The sequence below is a fragment of the Drosophila pseudoobscura genome, chromosome 2, assembly GCF_009870125.1.
Source record: "Drosophila pseudoobscura strain MV-25-SWS-2005 chromosome 2, UCI_Dpse_MV25, whole genome shotgun sequence".
NCBI lineage: Eukaryota > Metazoa > Arthropoda > Insecta > Diptera > Drosophilidae > Drosophila > Drosophila pseudoobscura.
The window spans coordinates 1545380-1562151 of NC_046679.1; the positions used below are offsets into that span (position 1 = coordinate 1545380).

A 16772-nucleotide genomic window follows, 5' to 3' on the forward strand; every position below is an offset into this window, starting at 1 on the left:
TAATTGAGTTGTAAAAATTATAAAGTTGTAAAAACCCCCCAATCTGCCGGGTAAAAGTTATTCGATAGATGCAGATACAGATACAGATATACTATAACTTCCAGTTGAAACCAGCTGGTAAACAAAAGCGTAACAAAAATACACTTCTTCGGGGTTTTACGATCGTGAAATGAATAGGCCTCTCGTCTCTCCTTTCTTTTCAAGGGGAGGGGTGTGTGGCAGGTCTTTCGAATAACGAAAAACCGGAGCAAAGTGGATCCGGGCAGATCACCTGATCCGATCATCCATTAAGTATTATTTTCAAAAACTTATTTTGACGGAGCACCAATTTTTCAACAGTATTCCAAGCCAAATCTGATTACAGGTTCCAGTTTTGATTTATTTAAGACATTTGTTATAAGAAATTGATAAGTTTTAATGGCCGAAGATCTCACGGGATCAGTTTTCTTCCTTAGGTCTGGTTAAGCCTGGTCCTTTAGTCATTTAGTCCTTTGTAAACAATTTAAACAGAATTAAACTAAAATTAATTAAAGTGAAGGAAACATTGCTTGCCCAAACGATCCTCAATTTAGAGTAATATTTAAGAAATACTTTCCCTAATTCAGATAAAAATACACCTGCTATAAAGCCTTATCAAAATATATAAGGGATCCACAAAAGTAACCCCTGGGAACCCATCGATCTTCTGATCGATCGAGCCCCCTACCGCCGTCAATTATTAAAATATTCCATTCACTTGTGCTTACCCTTAAGTCCTTAATGATCTTATCGGCTCCTCATTAACGTTAGTTATGCCCTCAACCCTTAAGCCCCATTCAGACACCGAATCACCACCGCCCCCGACAAATACAGCTGCAACAAGTGGCAGGTCTCTAACGATTCCGAGAGTCCCAGCCGCAGAGCGCTGTCCACCCCCGACCCGAACCGATGTCGAGGTGTCATAAATCCACATGTGGCTGTAAAGTGTTACTAATTTCTGTTTCTGTTTCCATTTCGATTTATGTTCATGTATCTCTCAGCTCTTCGCTGTGCGACAGTCGCGTCAACCGATCCCCCGAGCGTCCCAGTTCCAATCCCATCCCCATCCCCACGATCTTCGATCCCGCTCGGGGGACGGGGACGGGTCCGCCTAATTTCACATGAACATGTTAATGTTTACACGCGTACCGCGATTTTTATGTTCGCCCCCGCCGCGTATCGTCAGCGGCAGTCCAGTCCCTCCAACCTCCGACCTTCACCCTCCGCCCATTTAACGATCCAACCAACCAACCAACCACCGTCTTTAGCTTATCTGAACGATCCGACGGCGTTTGCCGAGCTCGTCTTGGGGGCCGCCACTCGGGCCGAGCTCCAGCTCCGGACCCCAAAGATCAGTCGCAGTTTGCTCGTCAGCCGCGTCGTGTCTCGTACTGGCACTGTATCGTATCGTATCGTATCGTCTCAAGATCTGTGTGGGTGAAAAACAAAAAAAAAACAAAACAGCGGACGAACAGCTCTGTGTGTCGCGCGATCTAAGTGTGTTTATGAGTTTATGTCGCCACTTGCCGTCGGTGGTTGAATATACGTAGATCTGAAGTAATTTCTTTCGGTGGGGAGATGAGCGAAAGTCCCGACTTGAACGGCGCCAAGGATCGGGCCAAGCCCGTGGAGACCCTGGTTCTGGCCAATTATGCTTTGAAGGCAGAGCAGAAGCGTGCCGCCGGGCAGGGCGGCCGCAAGGAGGACGAGCGCATCACCAGCGCTGTCATGAAGGTCCTCGAGGGCTACGACTGGAACCTGGTACAGGCCTCAGCCAAGTAAGTGGTCGAAAGAAAGGGAACAATCGATCCAAGAATGGTGAAACGGAGCTCATAAATCCATTAAAGAAGTGTTTCAGGAAGTGTTGAAGAATACGATACTCGTCTCTGCAAATTAGGGGCACCCCTATTAGGGGCTCCAATTCCATTCATTTTAAGGAACTCATGGCTCCCTACATCGGAAGAGGATCTATCCGAAATTAGAGCTCCTGAACCGACTGGTTCTTGGTTCTCGAAGTAGTCCAGAAACGTGAAGTTTTTGGTTGTGATCCTTACAGACAATCACAGTATTTCCAGGGACACCTACACCTAATTTGGGGAGGTATAGACATCGTATAGACATCTGTGACAGGGATTGGGTGGGGGGAAGCTGCTTTTCGAATAAACAGTTCCCTATTTTCCGGCAATAACCCAGTTCCCTAACAGCCGATCGGATCCTCAATGAACCTCCTCCGAGTACCCTTTGCAGAACCCATGAATGACTAAGCGTACAGCATACGAGCAGATCTCTCACCTTTGGCGACTTGGCTGATTAACACAATTTCTAGAGACATATGGGTCTTCTTTTATTTAACTGGATAAACAAATGTTGGGCGAACCGCAAAGAAAGAGAGGGAGTGAAAAACAAGGTAAGAGAGTGGGGAAAGGCGAACGAAACGATTGGGAATATGTCGGCATATGTAAATAGAATGAATTTACACATTCACACATATTGGACAAACCAACAAATGGATGAATATGTGTGGCAGGGGAAGCAACAAATTGGCCAAAGGCACAAATAATAGGAATAGGAATAGGAAAAGGAAAAATATACAAGATACAAGATACAGAGACACAGAAATACAAGCTTCAATAAATGTGCGACAGCGTTGAAAGATGTTCGAAAACGTTGAAGAAAACGACGGAGACAAATCAATTCAGGCATAAAAAGCGAATAAATATGTTTTTAGCGTAAAGATGCTAACTGCTAACAAGATGGGGGATGGGGGATGGGAAGCCGGGTGGGGGATGGGAATGGGTACCCGACCACAAACAGAACGTAAGCCCAATCAACTGTACCGAACGGAACTGAAGACGGAGCAGAATCGTCTGACTGCCTGCCGTTGACACTTGACAAAAGATGACTGGACTCTGAAGACTCTGGAGACTCTGGAGACTCGGGTCGTGAGAAAGCCGGTAGCTAAACCGCGGCCTGATCTCTGTGATCCTTGGCAGTCAGATCTTGTTTAGTTCCTCCACAAATCTTCGTCTTCGTCCTCTGGTGTTTGTCCAGCAATTAGCAAAGTTTCTGGGACTGGCTGCTTCCTCCTTCTGGTCTTCAGTGATACCCTTTCGGAGAGTAAGATGACTAACGCTAATGGATTTTACATTGTATTTGCAACTACTTTAATGAGCAGCAAGGACTCATTGTCGGTAAAAATATTATGCGAGTATTCGGCAATCAATATAGCGATTTCCTTCTATTAGTCCTTCTGTTTCTTTGGATGAGAGTTTTGAGAGTTTAACAGACAGGTAATGCCTGAATCCGTTGCACAGATACTAGGAACTGCCAAGATGTCATAGAAACAATCGGTCGATGGATTTATGTGAATGCAATTTCAAAAATATTCTCTTTAAAAGTCCCTCTTGCTAACGATAGGAACGATAGATCTTCAAGGGTATCTGTTTCTTCGGCTCCCAAAGCCCAGGTCTTTGTTTCGTGTCTGCGTTTGTCAGTTGTTGCCTCGTCGCTTCTTTGTTCTCGTGTTGCTGTTTCTTATCAGGCGATGGGGCCGTAGCGCCCCATGGGGGCCTCTCTGATGGCCAGAGACAAACATCCTTGGGGCGAGCATGTATTCCGCTCCCACCCCCCTCAAAGGGGGGCGAGTGGGAGCTGGCCCCGCAGTGGAAAATGCGCAGAAAGCGCTGTCAAGAGCACGTGTGTGTTTGCACAAGGATACGTTTATGGGCGCCATTGCCCTGCCTCTATCTATCCACAGTTGTGTTCTACTACAGTACCACATACCCCCCACCCCCTGACGGCCGCCTTTCTGCCCCCCTGTGCCACCCCATAGTCACACTAGAAATTGTTTACCTTGCGCTTTATGAGCCTTGTTTATTTCCACTTAAAATCGCTTAAATGCACATCGCCATGTCCCTCCTCCTCCTCCTCCTCCACTATCTCTCACCTTACCGAATTCTCAACCGAATTCCCCTGTCACCGGGATCTGGATTAAATCTTGTAATTTCTAAAGAATGCTGCAAATGGAAGGAATTTAATTGCTACACCCTTTTTGAGGGCGCAGATGCTTTAAGATTCCTTTTGAAGTGAAAAAAGGGAGGATGGATGGAAGGATTCTACCTTATCGGTGGGACACTACAGATCTGGGTTTAAGTTGGATGAGTTTTAAACTTTTCTTTGAAGACCAGAATAAGAAACGGAATAGAAAAATGAGCCTTGAATGTTTTAATTATTCGAATATTAAAAAACATATTCACGAGGTTTTTAGAAGCTAATAAATGCCTCGACTCATCAGAAGAGCTTCCCCTTTAAGTGTCACAATTTCTTGGAACTCTTTTCAAACTTAAAGATACATTTGCATAACAAAAGCCAAATAAGCGCCATAAAGTAGTCTCTCCAAACAAGAAGTGTTTATAGAACACGTTTAAAAAAGATTTTTGCTGGATTTTCTTGAAGATTTTTCGACTCTTTAACACCGCTCTTTGCCGTCAACATCTCATCAATTATATGTGGGATTCGTACACCAACATTCCACATTAAATTAGAAGAGATGGAAGAGAGAGGGAACTCTCTCGCTGCGCCTCTCCATCCATCAATCCATCAGTCCATCAACCAAGTTCCCCGAATGAAGCGCATAGCAAGTGTCGCCTAAGGCTGAAAATGTGGTTTCTTTTTGCTAATTTTTTATGGCCCCCTCACTCTCTGGTGGGGTGGCGAAACCACAAGAGTCATATCAAAATTTATATTTTTGTTTGATTTGGTTAAATGAATTTCGGGTGAATCACTCTCGGGAGCGGATCGGATCGGAACGAGACCCAAAGAAATAGGAATAACAAAATTCCGACCAGCTACTTGAGCAGTCCCGCACATACCTATAGATACAGATACAGATACAGACATAGTTATAGGAGGGTTTGTTATTAAATAATACATATGTGTGCAAGTCACCCCATACTTTCCCGAGGGTAGCTCCATGTTGCATGTTGGAGCAGCCCCTTCCTGCCAACAGCTTCGGTGTCTTATGCGCCGCACTCTATTTGCTCGACGATAAGATATGGATACGCAGGAGGAACCGCGACTCCGTGTAGGACTCTGGCGAAGCTATAAATATTTTATTGCTTATCTGGGTGTCTGGCCCCAAGGTGTTATCACACCCCACGACCACCAGGTGGGGAGCACGGCCCGACCCGGCCCGGTCCCAGCTCTGATATCATGGAGAGGCTCTACATAGTTATTTCTGGGGTGGTGTTCTTGTCCGGTTATGCGGCGACGAGTCAATTTACATGGGCCCCAACAAGTCATCTCGGCCAGCCTAAACCAACACTCTCGTACACCCCATGCGGGGGCGGCGGGCGACTAGGGAGCTTTAGTAGAGCACAGAGAAGGGTCTGACCACGTGACTCCCTTCAGTGCGGTTAATAGTGGGGCACAATGGGACCACCAAGAGAAAACCGAGCGATTTCTATCGGATCTATGGCTAGTGGCATCTCCATCTAGCGATCAATCGATCATCTGAATAACAGGCTAAAATGCTTGAACATGCCATAGATTTTGTTCCACAAATTGATTGATTCCACAGTGGGATGTTCCATATGGTCCTAGCTGTTGCTGCTCCACCTCCTGTCCGGTCCAGCGAGACCTACTCCTATCCCTTTCCAACCCCTATCCCTTCCCCAAAACCTTCTCTACACCCCCAACCTATGGATGTACATATGTACCTTCCAGTGAGCGACCGGCAAAACTTTGTGCAGCAGCAACGAACTGAGATACACGTGCGGCTTACAAGACAAATATTGATTTTGTTGCTGTTGTTGTAGCTCTTGTAGCTGTGGCACGGTGTGTCCGTGTCGGTGTCGCTGCGGTGGCCATAACCGCAAATGCCAGCCAAAAAGTTTTCAGCCTCCAGACGACGACGACGACGACGACGACGACGACGACTCCTCGCTTAGCATACTTCGGGGGCTGGTAATTTGTTCGCTGCAGGAATCTGCAGGACCTTCTCCTACCCTTCGAACCCCATTCGACCCAGGGGAGCATACGCCCCCCCGGGGTGTTTTTATCATTTTGTAGCGTGTCCCCCCAGAGAGGCGGAGGCTGGGTGATTTTATGACCAGGTGAACGCGACAATGGCCGAAAAGTTGGGCGAAAACCGCCATTCGAATGAGTCACGGCGAACCGTTGATGTTGTGCGATGTGAATAAAAGCCAGTTGGGGGATTGAAGGATTCGTCCGATAAACCAGCAAAAGGACCTGCCTCCTGTAAATCCTGAAACTGTTTGGGGAGCAATCGGTGAAGGCTGGGGGGAAGCTTAAGGGGAACATCAAATGATGTTTGATGAGCTGAGTGAAGAGTGTGTTCATCATTTTATTATGCGGGTATTGGTACCAAGGGACGCATTCGGAAAAGGGAAACACAGTTCCAGAAGGTGTTATAAGACACAGCACAGAAGGTTCTTGGTGTCTTACAATTATTACTGATTGTAAATATTCAAAGTGCGTTCGATGGCCCTTATTGTCACTTGTCCCATCAGCATTTTCCGCATAACCGAATAACCTTTAAAGCGTATCCGAACTTCTCACAGCTCTTTGCTCTCTCCTCTCTCCATTCTGTGAGTGTTTTGCAAAATATTGAACAACATTTTCGCATAAAAATTGAACGCATGTCTGATCCGGCCGTAAGCTTTTAGGCCAAGTACAGCTCCCTACAAATCCGTTCGATATGCCGTTTGAAAAAGGGTTCAACAGTTCAGGGATTGATGTCCTCTCTCCCCCCGTCCGCCCCCATCGATGGTGCTGGGAGTCCTGTGGGGAGGAACACACACGAGATTATGGAGGACTAGCCGGATATCCATTCAGCGCTGCTGCTCGCCCAGGGGCAAATAGGTGTGGCAAAGGCGAATATCCCATTTTTGCGATATATGAAAATGCGCGAAGCTCTGTCTTTTACACTAGACTCCATGGGAATACATCACATTTGGCGGAACTTGATGGATACACGGAGATTTTTCATGAGTTTCATTTGCATTTTGGTGAATCATTCAAAGGTATTCGCACAAAGCATTTGTGAGTGGTCCCTTTCGCTATGGCATGACTCACTTGACACATGGAAATGTAAGTAAAGGATTATAGTTTATTATTGATGCATTTCCACTAATACTCTAATCCGATTTTCCATCCATTGAACCACAAATATTCATATTGTTACAGAAGCTTTTTGTTGCAAAGTGTGATTGTTGGCCATGCGTTTGACTCAGGGCCACTCCATGACAATCATCAAATGTCAGGGACATACTCGCCTAGCTGGCTGACATCCTATACAGCATTGATTGTACGGGTAGTTGGCCCAATGAAGCGTCCGACCACCCTTCCACCCTGCCACCCATCCACCCGCATATCCACAAACAGGAAAAACAACAACAACGATGCAGGAGCTCCCGCCTGGCACTTAAACTGTCGCTCTTCATTGCCTGCTCTTCGTACATACGCCCCAAAGCATCCCATCCCAGGCATGTGGCAACGTTCACGCCTATCCAGATCCCGTGCTCCTCCCCGTTCCCGTTCCCAGGCGGTCAATGGGTGTCCTTTTTCGGCACCCACTCCGCCCCCCTCCCCCACTGACACTTCGTTCAAGTGCGGCACAGTCGCTGTAAAAATAAATTGACTTGGAAATTGAAAAAAAGAGAAGAGGCAGCGCCAAATGAAATGATAACAGAGAATGGTCCCTGGATGAAGTGGGCCAAGAGTCGGCTTAAATGGAAAGCGAAAGCTTAAAAGCAATGTGGGCTCCGAAGGGTTTCCTCTTCCGCCAGTCCAGGCCAGTCCAGGCCAGTCCATCCCTAACCTAACCCAAGCCGAAAACCCCAGATGATTATCTGCTTCCCAGAACTGTTTCAAAGTCAATGCCAAACGGCAAACAGCCGCACACAAAAGCTGAGCAAACTCAGATGCAACTCTCACGGTAGCAGGCCTTATCGCCTTATCGGCGGGGACTCTGACTGAGACTCCGACTCTGCCCCAGTGTTTGACCACCTTTTCGGACTAACTTTTTTGTGAAGCAAGACCGCAAAGCAAACAGCCAGACAGCCAGCCAGCCAGTCTCCGAGCAACTGCATCCGTTGGATGCATTTCAATGTGCCTCAAATTTGTGTTTGGACAAAAGTGTCGTAAAAGAAGAAACGACGGAAAGCGACGGAGTGCGTGGGAAAATGTGGGGCCTGCCTAAGCAAACAAGCTGCTGTGGCGGCGCTGCAGCTGCTGCAATTTGTTTACACGCACTGTATCTGCTAGATACATTTCATATTTGTGAACTTGTGAAAATCGCTGAGACGTCTCCCGCCTCCCGCCACCCGCCTAACGTCTCCTCCTCTGACGCTAATTAGGCGCATTTGTCCTCACATTGACATGCGCTTACAAATTGGAAACGAAAATGGGCATGGAGATTTTCGTGGGGCTCTGTTAAAGCTGTAAATATTTGGACACTATGCGGGTATTCCCCCCTAGCCCCCTCTACTTATTCCAATTTAATAACAAAACCCACTAATGGTCCATGGCTGATAAAGAGATGCGCCACAAGAGCCAAAGTACTCGTATCTCTGGCATATGCAAAAAACAAAAAGAAAGAAAAGATACTCGTAATGCAAGAAAAAGCGAAACGAAACGAAAATTCCTTGCGGTCTCTGCCCATTTCTCATATTTCGCTTGCAAGCCAATGGCCACTTGAAGATATCACTTAATGAGATTTGCGCATCTCCGAATGCAACAACAGGCGGAGAAAACGGGCCAGGAAGGGTCTCATTTTTCGAAGACGAAGCCTGAGATACTCTCGATTGGCTTTTGTGTGTACTGTGGCCTGGCTTTCAGGCAGTGCAAACACCGTGTCCGAGTCGCAAGTACCCTCACCGGCAAGTGTATTTTAATGAAGACGTGCTTGAGTTGCCAAGTGCCTGTGGGGGATGCTGCCATTCCTCATGAGGCGCACTGCAGCATCTCCCAGTACAGCTAAACGAACATCACTTGATTCTGATTAGCGTGCTGTCAAGCGTGAGAGTTGCATCCACAAACAACACACAGATGCACAGATACATAGATACACGGATACAATGGCGATGGGATCGCGACGCCGACGATACCAACGGCAGATAAGCAGAGCCTCGGGCCGACAATCCTCCCCAAGCCTGGCCGCCGGGCGCGTTTTTAATCGCTTAATAAGCTTGGGCTCAGCCAAACCCATAATTAAGACCAGGCAGAAAGACCAGGGGGTAAGGAACGCAGGTCTTCAAAATAGGGAGAGACTTAGAAGAGCTTTGCACCAAGAAAACCACTGAAACCTAAGCCAAAGGATTCATTCATTGTTTCAACCTTAAACAGAGAAAAACGCACCTTCATGTCTTTAATGCATTCGCTTATTTGAATAATAGAGTTTCAAGTTTATTGATTTTCAAAATCGGATCGGTATGACCTCATGTTAAATATACTGCCAGCAATCCAATCAAATTTATTTGATTTGTCATTCACGAAAGTGTGCCATAGATTTTCACGAGAGCCCGGTTAACGCCATTGGCCATCCAATTGGTTTCCACCATATAGTCGCCCTCGGGAAAGCTCAATACTTTCGTAATTTTGTGATTTACAAAGTCGGCAGTGAGCCTATCCACTATAACATCGTGCTGGATTCGTGAATAGTTTCAAAGATCAACAAAATCCAGAAGATTGGAATCATTTACTTACATCGTAGGGGCAGGAGTGGTTTAGATTCGATTGAGTGATGAAGAAGCTGTAAAAGTAATTAAAAATGGGCTTCGATTTGGGATTTTTGAGGAACTTGCAGGCATCCACAGTGATGTTGTACAGAAAAGGCTTGTAGCCATTGAATCGCTTCAGCAATGAAACATTTACCTACAACCACAGAAGGATTTTTATATAGAAGGAGGAAAAGTCTCAAGCCTTTTGGCTTCTACACTTACTTTGATTTCCGAAACAGGTTTTTTGTGTAGGTTAACTTTCAGGGATAAATATTTGTAGCTCCGATTCACCGACTTTAAAAAGCAGTTTTCAATGCCGCTGAAGTCATCGTCCAAAGAATTGCACTGGATGTTTGTGAACTCGAACTTGGAGGTGATCTGGAAAATGGTATCATTATAAATCTGTACTAAGGATGATGTTAGGGTGCCGCATACTTCCAAGATCAATAACAGCATCACAACGAGCTGAATGAGGACGTTCAGTCGAAAGCACATCGTAGCACTCTCATGGACCAAATAGAACTGTGATTAATTTTAGGTCCAGCTTGTACTTTTATATTAATTGCTTATTAATCGGAAAATAATGAAAGCGTTTAACAAATGGAAGCCAAAAAAACAAATAGTTTTTTAGTTGCGGATAATTAGCTTATAAAATTACATTCAATTCGCATTCACTTTCAGGAAATACCATTTAGATGATCATCTTTTAATACCACGTTTAATAGTTTATACCACTTTGAAGTATGCTTTGAGAGAGTTCAACAGACAATAAAACCCCTCAGGAGTCTCTTATATTTTGTTTATATATGTATATATTGCATACATTTATACGATGTAGGAAACTTTTTCGAAACTAAAATCAACCTGCATGTTGCATGCAAGTATGGAGCACATTTCTCTGCATGCGTATATTGTTTTATATTTTATATTCAACCATTTTTGATTTATTTGCTTCGTTTTGAGTGCAGGGATTCGGTGAACACACACACCAGAGAACACCCGAGAACACCTGTTTATTGATTTGCTTTGATTGAAAACGGTGTGGATGGTGCGTCTTGTATTTTTTTTGTGCTGAGTTGAGTTTTTTGTGGCTGGCATAGGATGCAGTCAGGCATATCAAATAAACTTCCACGGAGAGAGGGAGAGGGGAGGCATTAACACATCCATCGGATACACCCACAGATACACACACACACACAGACACAGAGGGACAGAGAGACAGAGTTACTGGCAACTCAATTGAAAGATTTACCTAACAAATCTGTTGCCCTGATCATGTTTACTTAGGATAAATAATTCAATATATGTGCATGGCTCCCTGGCCCTGGAGGAGATGAAATCTCCGGCATTGTACTATGTACAGCCTCCTAGTACCATCCCATCCGAACAGCCCGCCCCTTGCCCCGCCTATCTCTTTGATTCAATCTGGGTGTCCTCTCAATTGTAGTCTTTGGTACTACAACATGCTAAATAAAAATGAGTCTATACTTCTGGATAAAGACAATGTGTGGGAGGGGGATACACATACGTATACTACACCCGTGATGGAAAGAGAGAGACATCCATTAGGATAGGGGGAGTATCCTACGAGTATAGAAATTTGTGTTTGTGTGTGTGCTCGTATGCATAGCACATTGTGGCCAAGAAGTTATCATACGCCTCGTCAGTTTTATTTGAATGAGTTTGGATCGTTTGTAAAAGGACTGGGGCTGAGGCCTAGAGAAGCAAAACATTCCCCAAAAAATGTAGGGCATCAGAGTATACTATCTTTTAGCCGGTGTTTGTAACACAACAGAATAAATATAAGAAAGATCCAAGTAATGGGTATTCAAAAGTCGACTATCTCTGCCCCTCGATGCAGTGTCAAGCCTTTGGGCAAATACTCAAACAATTCAAATTAAATTTAGAGCAAAAAAAATCGATTTTCAAACAGAAAGATGCAGCTTGTTTGAAGAGTTCTCTGTTCTCTTCTGCTCTCTTCCCTTCTCTTCGCTCTTGAATAGAATGATTTTTGATGATTTTCCCGGATTTTCGTGATTGCTTTTGTTTTCGTTTCACTGCCACTTCCCGCTGCGCTGCACAATCCTCAATCGCAAAAAGGCGAAACTATATTTTGACTGAAATTTGAACTTTCATGGCCCCTGGCCTTGTCTTCTCTCTCGTTTTACTCCATTTCTCTAGTGCTCTCTCTCTCCTTCTTCTTTCCTTTCCCTATTTTATACGCTCTTTTTCGCCTAGCCCATGGGCAAGTAAAAGTTTTAATTGCAATTTTCAGTTTGACATTATTCGTTGTTGTCGTGGAAAAGTGTTTCGTTTCGTGGACATTCTTTTTCCAATTAATGAAAACCTATTTTGCTGGCCAGCAAGTCATTTCACTGCGCCACTGAGCCAACAGTGGGGAGCCACTTCTCTGATTTCTGATTTCTGTTTTTTGACTTCCTATTTCTGATGTTTCTGAACCTCTTCCAGGGCGCCCACGGACCGCAAGAAGGAGCACATCAAACGTCCGATGAACGCGTTCATGGTCTGGGCCCAGGCAGCTCGTCGCGTCATGTCCAAGCAGTATCCGCATCTGCAGAACTCTGAGCTGAGCAAATCGCTGGGCAAGTTGTGGAAGTAAGTACATATACCCCGTGCGGAGATAGAAATGTACAAGAGGGAGGGGACCACGGCCACTCGAGTCGAAAGGCAGGGCAGAGCAAGGGAGAGGGCGTGAGCAGTGGCAGGGGCACGTCTCCGACAGCGTAAACGTTGGGGCATGAACCACTTGGAAAGTGTCTTTTATAAGCTCCACTTGTCGTCTCTCCGAGTGGCGGGCAAAGATGCAACTTGGAGGGGAAATAAAAGGTCGGAATAGTGGAGAATAGTTGGTTAAGGGCTCGGACGAGACAGGGAATTGCATTAGCAGACAGTTCTCCATGGCTGGCAGCCTGCTGGATGTTTCGTGTTGGAACCAGCTCTGAAAACGCAACTTGTATGAGCTGAAACCGTACCCTACCTAATGAGCACACACTGCATCCTTTAGCGCTCTGAAAACCAACACAATTTAAGGCTGCTTTCCTCCAGAGGGTATCATATCTCTCATCTCTTGATTAATACAGAACTGTCAGGCCAAAGATTGCAGCAATCTGCGCCACAGCGGCGTCGCTTCCACACACATTGTTTGTAATAAAATATTGTTCGGTTCGAAATTAAAATTTCACAGTTCAGCGAGCGGGGCGACACAGGCGATAAGAAGTTGAATCTGCCGCTGGCCGATAAGAGGGGCAAAGCATCCGCCTCGGCTAATTGGGAATTGGGAACGGGGAGATGGGAGCTGGGAACTGGGGACGGGGCTGGACCAATTTGTAGACCAATAAATAATTCAAAATCGACTGCCACTGACACAGACTATTTGCCTTTCTGATTCGCAGAAATCTGAAGGATAGCGATAAGAAGCCGTTTATGGAATTCGCCGAGAAGCTGCGCATGACGCACAAGCAGGAGCATCCCGACTACAAGTACCAGCCGCGTCGCAAGAAGGCAAGGGTCATGCCCCAGCATCAGGGAGAAGGCATAGCCCCCTCAGCCACAGCCGCAGCGGCCGGCGCTTCCCCGATGACGGTCGGTGCCAGGCAGCAGAGGAGCTCGAACTCGGGCGGGGTGTCCTCCAGTGGCCAGAGGCGTGTTCCGAAGGTAAACGGATCCAATCTGTGCTCCACAGCGGGGTCCAGCTCCAGTTCCAACTCCACCTCCACCTCCGCCTCCACCTCGGATGTCTTCAGCAACGAGGCCTTCATGAAGTCCCTGAACAGTGCCTGCGCCGCCAGCCTCATGGAGCAGGGGCTTAGCCTGAACAGTGAACCGGGCCTGGACTCGCCCTGCTCCACGGCCAGCTCCCTTTCCTCGCTCACACCGCCGGCCACGCCGTACAGCGGCTCCTCCGCGAAGCCCACCGCAGGAGGCGTCTCCTTGAACAGCTCCAGCCTGCTGCTGCGGCAGCTGAGCGAGCCGAGCAGTAATGGTGGCAATACGGATTACGGGGTCCTGCTGGATGCTGGCCGGGAGTACATAGCCCTGGGCGACGTCAACTACGGCCAGCAGCAGCAGCAGCAGACGCAGGGGGCCCCTGAGATGGATTTCCTGGAGAACATCAACGGCTATGCAGGCTATGCGGGCAATGGTCGGGGCGTGAATTATCCCGGCTATGCTTACACTCCCGCTGGAGGAGGAGCAGTGGGTCTCGGAGTGGGGGATTTCCAAGAGCAACAGCAGCAGCAGCAGCAGCAGCCGCATCCGCAGGCCACAACGAGCGTCAGCGCGTCACAGGCCAGTGGAGCCTTAAATTACAAGTCAGCCACTGACATCGATCCCAAGGAAATTGACCAGTATCTCATGGATCAAATGCTGCCCATGACGCACCATCACTCGCCGCCTTTGAACTCCTCCGCCTCGCTCTCCTCGGCCTGCTCCAGCGCCAGTGCCAGCTCCCAGGCGGTCGTCGAGTGTGCGGCCTACTATGAGCAGTTGGGCTACCTCCCTTCCGCCCAGAGTCAGAGCACGAACTTTGGCCCCCAGCACCATGCAACATATGTTTCTGCGGTTCCACCACTCGCTCCGCATCCGCATCCACATCCCTCTGCCTTGAGTGTGCCTGCAACCGTAACGCAGCAGGAACTGCAATCCCATTCGCATCCCCAGCAGCAGGAGCAGCACCAGCACCAGCACCAGAACCCATCGCAGCATCATCTTTGGGGCACTTACACTTATGTCAATCCCTAAGATACTTCATTTGCACATTTGTTGTCCTGCGTTGGAGCGCTCCCCCTCTTTATGGGTCACTCGAATGGCTTTCGTTTATTGGTTTATTGTCTGTGCAATGTCTGTGTGTGCATGTGTGTCTGTGTCTGTGTGTGTGTGTGTGTATGTGTCAGTCTGTCTGTGTGAAGAGTATCTGTGTGCGTTGAGCTCGAGGGTCTTTTTGGGAGGATTTTGTGCAATTTAAGCTAATCGCTGCGATTTTCCTTTATGTCTGCATTCCCCTCATCAATATGCGACTCGGATGGGAATTTATTTTCTCAAATGAAATGCGAAAACAAATGCAAGACAATTCCATAGCAAAATTACTTCAATTGCCTATCAAATGTTCTTTTATTTCAAAGAAAATACCTCGAAACTGATGATGCTTGAATTCATAGCTAAATGGAAGAAATACAATAAATGCAGATAGTTTTAGCAAACTCTAAAAATTTAATTAAAATAAATAATACTAAGTGTATACGGAATTGTATGAAAAATGTGTACAATTAAATACGAAATAGTTGTATTCAAATATAATTAATTATCTGAAAATCACGGGTTTTTTTAATTAAACCAACAAAATGTAGACAAAAGTACTTTCCCTTTTATTCAATTTCCATGATTTATCTGGAAAGCAAACTTTCCTTAGGCAGGGATTGACATCACATTGGCGGGGCGTGGCCTGTGGCAGTTTCCCACACTGTGTATTCTCCATTTTTGTATCTGTTAGACACATCTCCATCTTTGGATACCCGTGTGAGCGGAGCGGAGTGGCACCTGTAACTGTTGTAAAACCGAAAACAAATTCCAACGAAATTAACACCCGCCTACCAAAACGAGTATTTGCAAAACCGAAACCAAGACAAAATGGAAAACATACTCATCCGCCGACTGGCGTTAGGCGCTTTTTGTCGGTCTAAATTTCGTTATTTAGCACGGCATTTATTTTATTTATTTAAATTTGAGAGAGCTTAAGTTCAATTTGCGCCTGTAACAAGTTGTTGTTAATTGAAGCGCAAACAGGAAAGGAAAACAAAAGCACAGCGAAAAAAAAAATACAGAAAAAAATCAGAAAACCGAAAAACATTAGAAAACCAGAAATCCAAAAGCGTTGCCAAAATGGCCGGCAGCACAAAATGGCGGAGAGCAAACAGAAACAGAAATTTATTTATGTGTACACTGTACACGCATTAATTTCGAAAGTTGAACAACAACAACAACAACAAAATTGCACACAGAGAAAAGTTTTGGTAAGTCAAATTAACACATTTACTGGGCTCTTGTGTATTTATTCCCATAATTTATGCACAATATTTATTTACCGAGATTTTTTCGTCTTCTTTTCTCGCGAGTCGCCTTCTCCCTAATTATGCAAATTACTCTTGCCCATTTGCCAGTCCGAGGACTGGGTCAGACTCTGGTGCTGATGCTTTGCCTGAATTGATTATGACAGTCCGATTTAATTTGGCAAGAATCGCTATGTTAAGAACCGGGAAACAGTTCGAGGATGAGGAGCTACTAAATATGCGAAGCAATCAATTTAATTCGATTTATAAAATATGTATTCATCCGCTCTCCTTGGAGTTCGTTTTACTAATAATTTCGTTATAGATTTAATTTGGTTTTAATTTCGTTTCGGCCAACTCGATAATTGCGCAAATAATGCCCAGGAGATTATCTGCAGGCGCGTGCCGAGCAGTCTCCGGGCACGTGGCATATCAGAGGAAGAGCGGAATGCAATGAAGCACTAAATGCAAATGTCATTCCTCATTAATTTCAGAGGCGGACAGGCCTAAACAAATGCTATGGCTGCGAAGGGCAAGCCAGCAGCCTCTTTGTGTGGCTCTGGGGTTTCGTGGGCTGGTGGGTTTGTGTTGGTTTGTTTAAATGTTATTAAAACTAATGACGTTTGCAACAAACTTTGCCGTTGCTCCTATCACATTGCTGGTCATGCAACGGGTCGTATGCGTAATGAAATTTTGTTGCCTTGTGCTCTCCATGTAACTCAATTAATGGCCACAGAGTCGAAGGGCCCAAAGTTTGGCGATGCGGTCTCACTTTAAATTCACTTTAAGAACTTGTTCCCCTGCTGATCCGCTATTGCAGGGGGGGATTATCATTAGACCAGAGGAGGCTCAGCACCTGAACTCTTGTCCGAACTGGAATGGTATTCAAATGGAGCAGCACACGAGATCTGCCTAATGGTCGTTGAAAACTTTTGACCCACAAATACAG

General features: G+C 46.0%; 1 protein-coding gene across 4 annotated transcripts in view; it reads left to right on the forward strand.

Moving 5' to 3' along the window:
• Sox100B overlaps positions 1-15057 on the forward strand; it is a 23788-nt gene extending 8731 nt beyond the window's left edge. For 3 of the 4 annotated variants that reach the window (XM_033378112.1, XM_015183064.2, XM_033378118.1), the window contains 2 exons: positions 12228-12374; positions 13172-15057. In XM_033378112.1, coding sequence (XP_033234003.1) covers positions 12228-12374; positions 13172-14519 — 1495 coding nt within the window. In that variant the 3' untranslated portion in view covers positions 14520-15057. Of the gene's footprint in view, positions 1-1447; positions 1797-12227; positions 12375-13171 lie in introns of those variants that run through there. The other variant, XM_001357540.4, reaches the window with a different exon arrangement.
• Positions 15058-16772: the final 1715 nt, after the last annotated feature.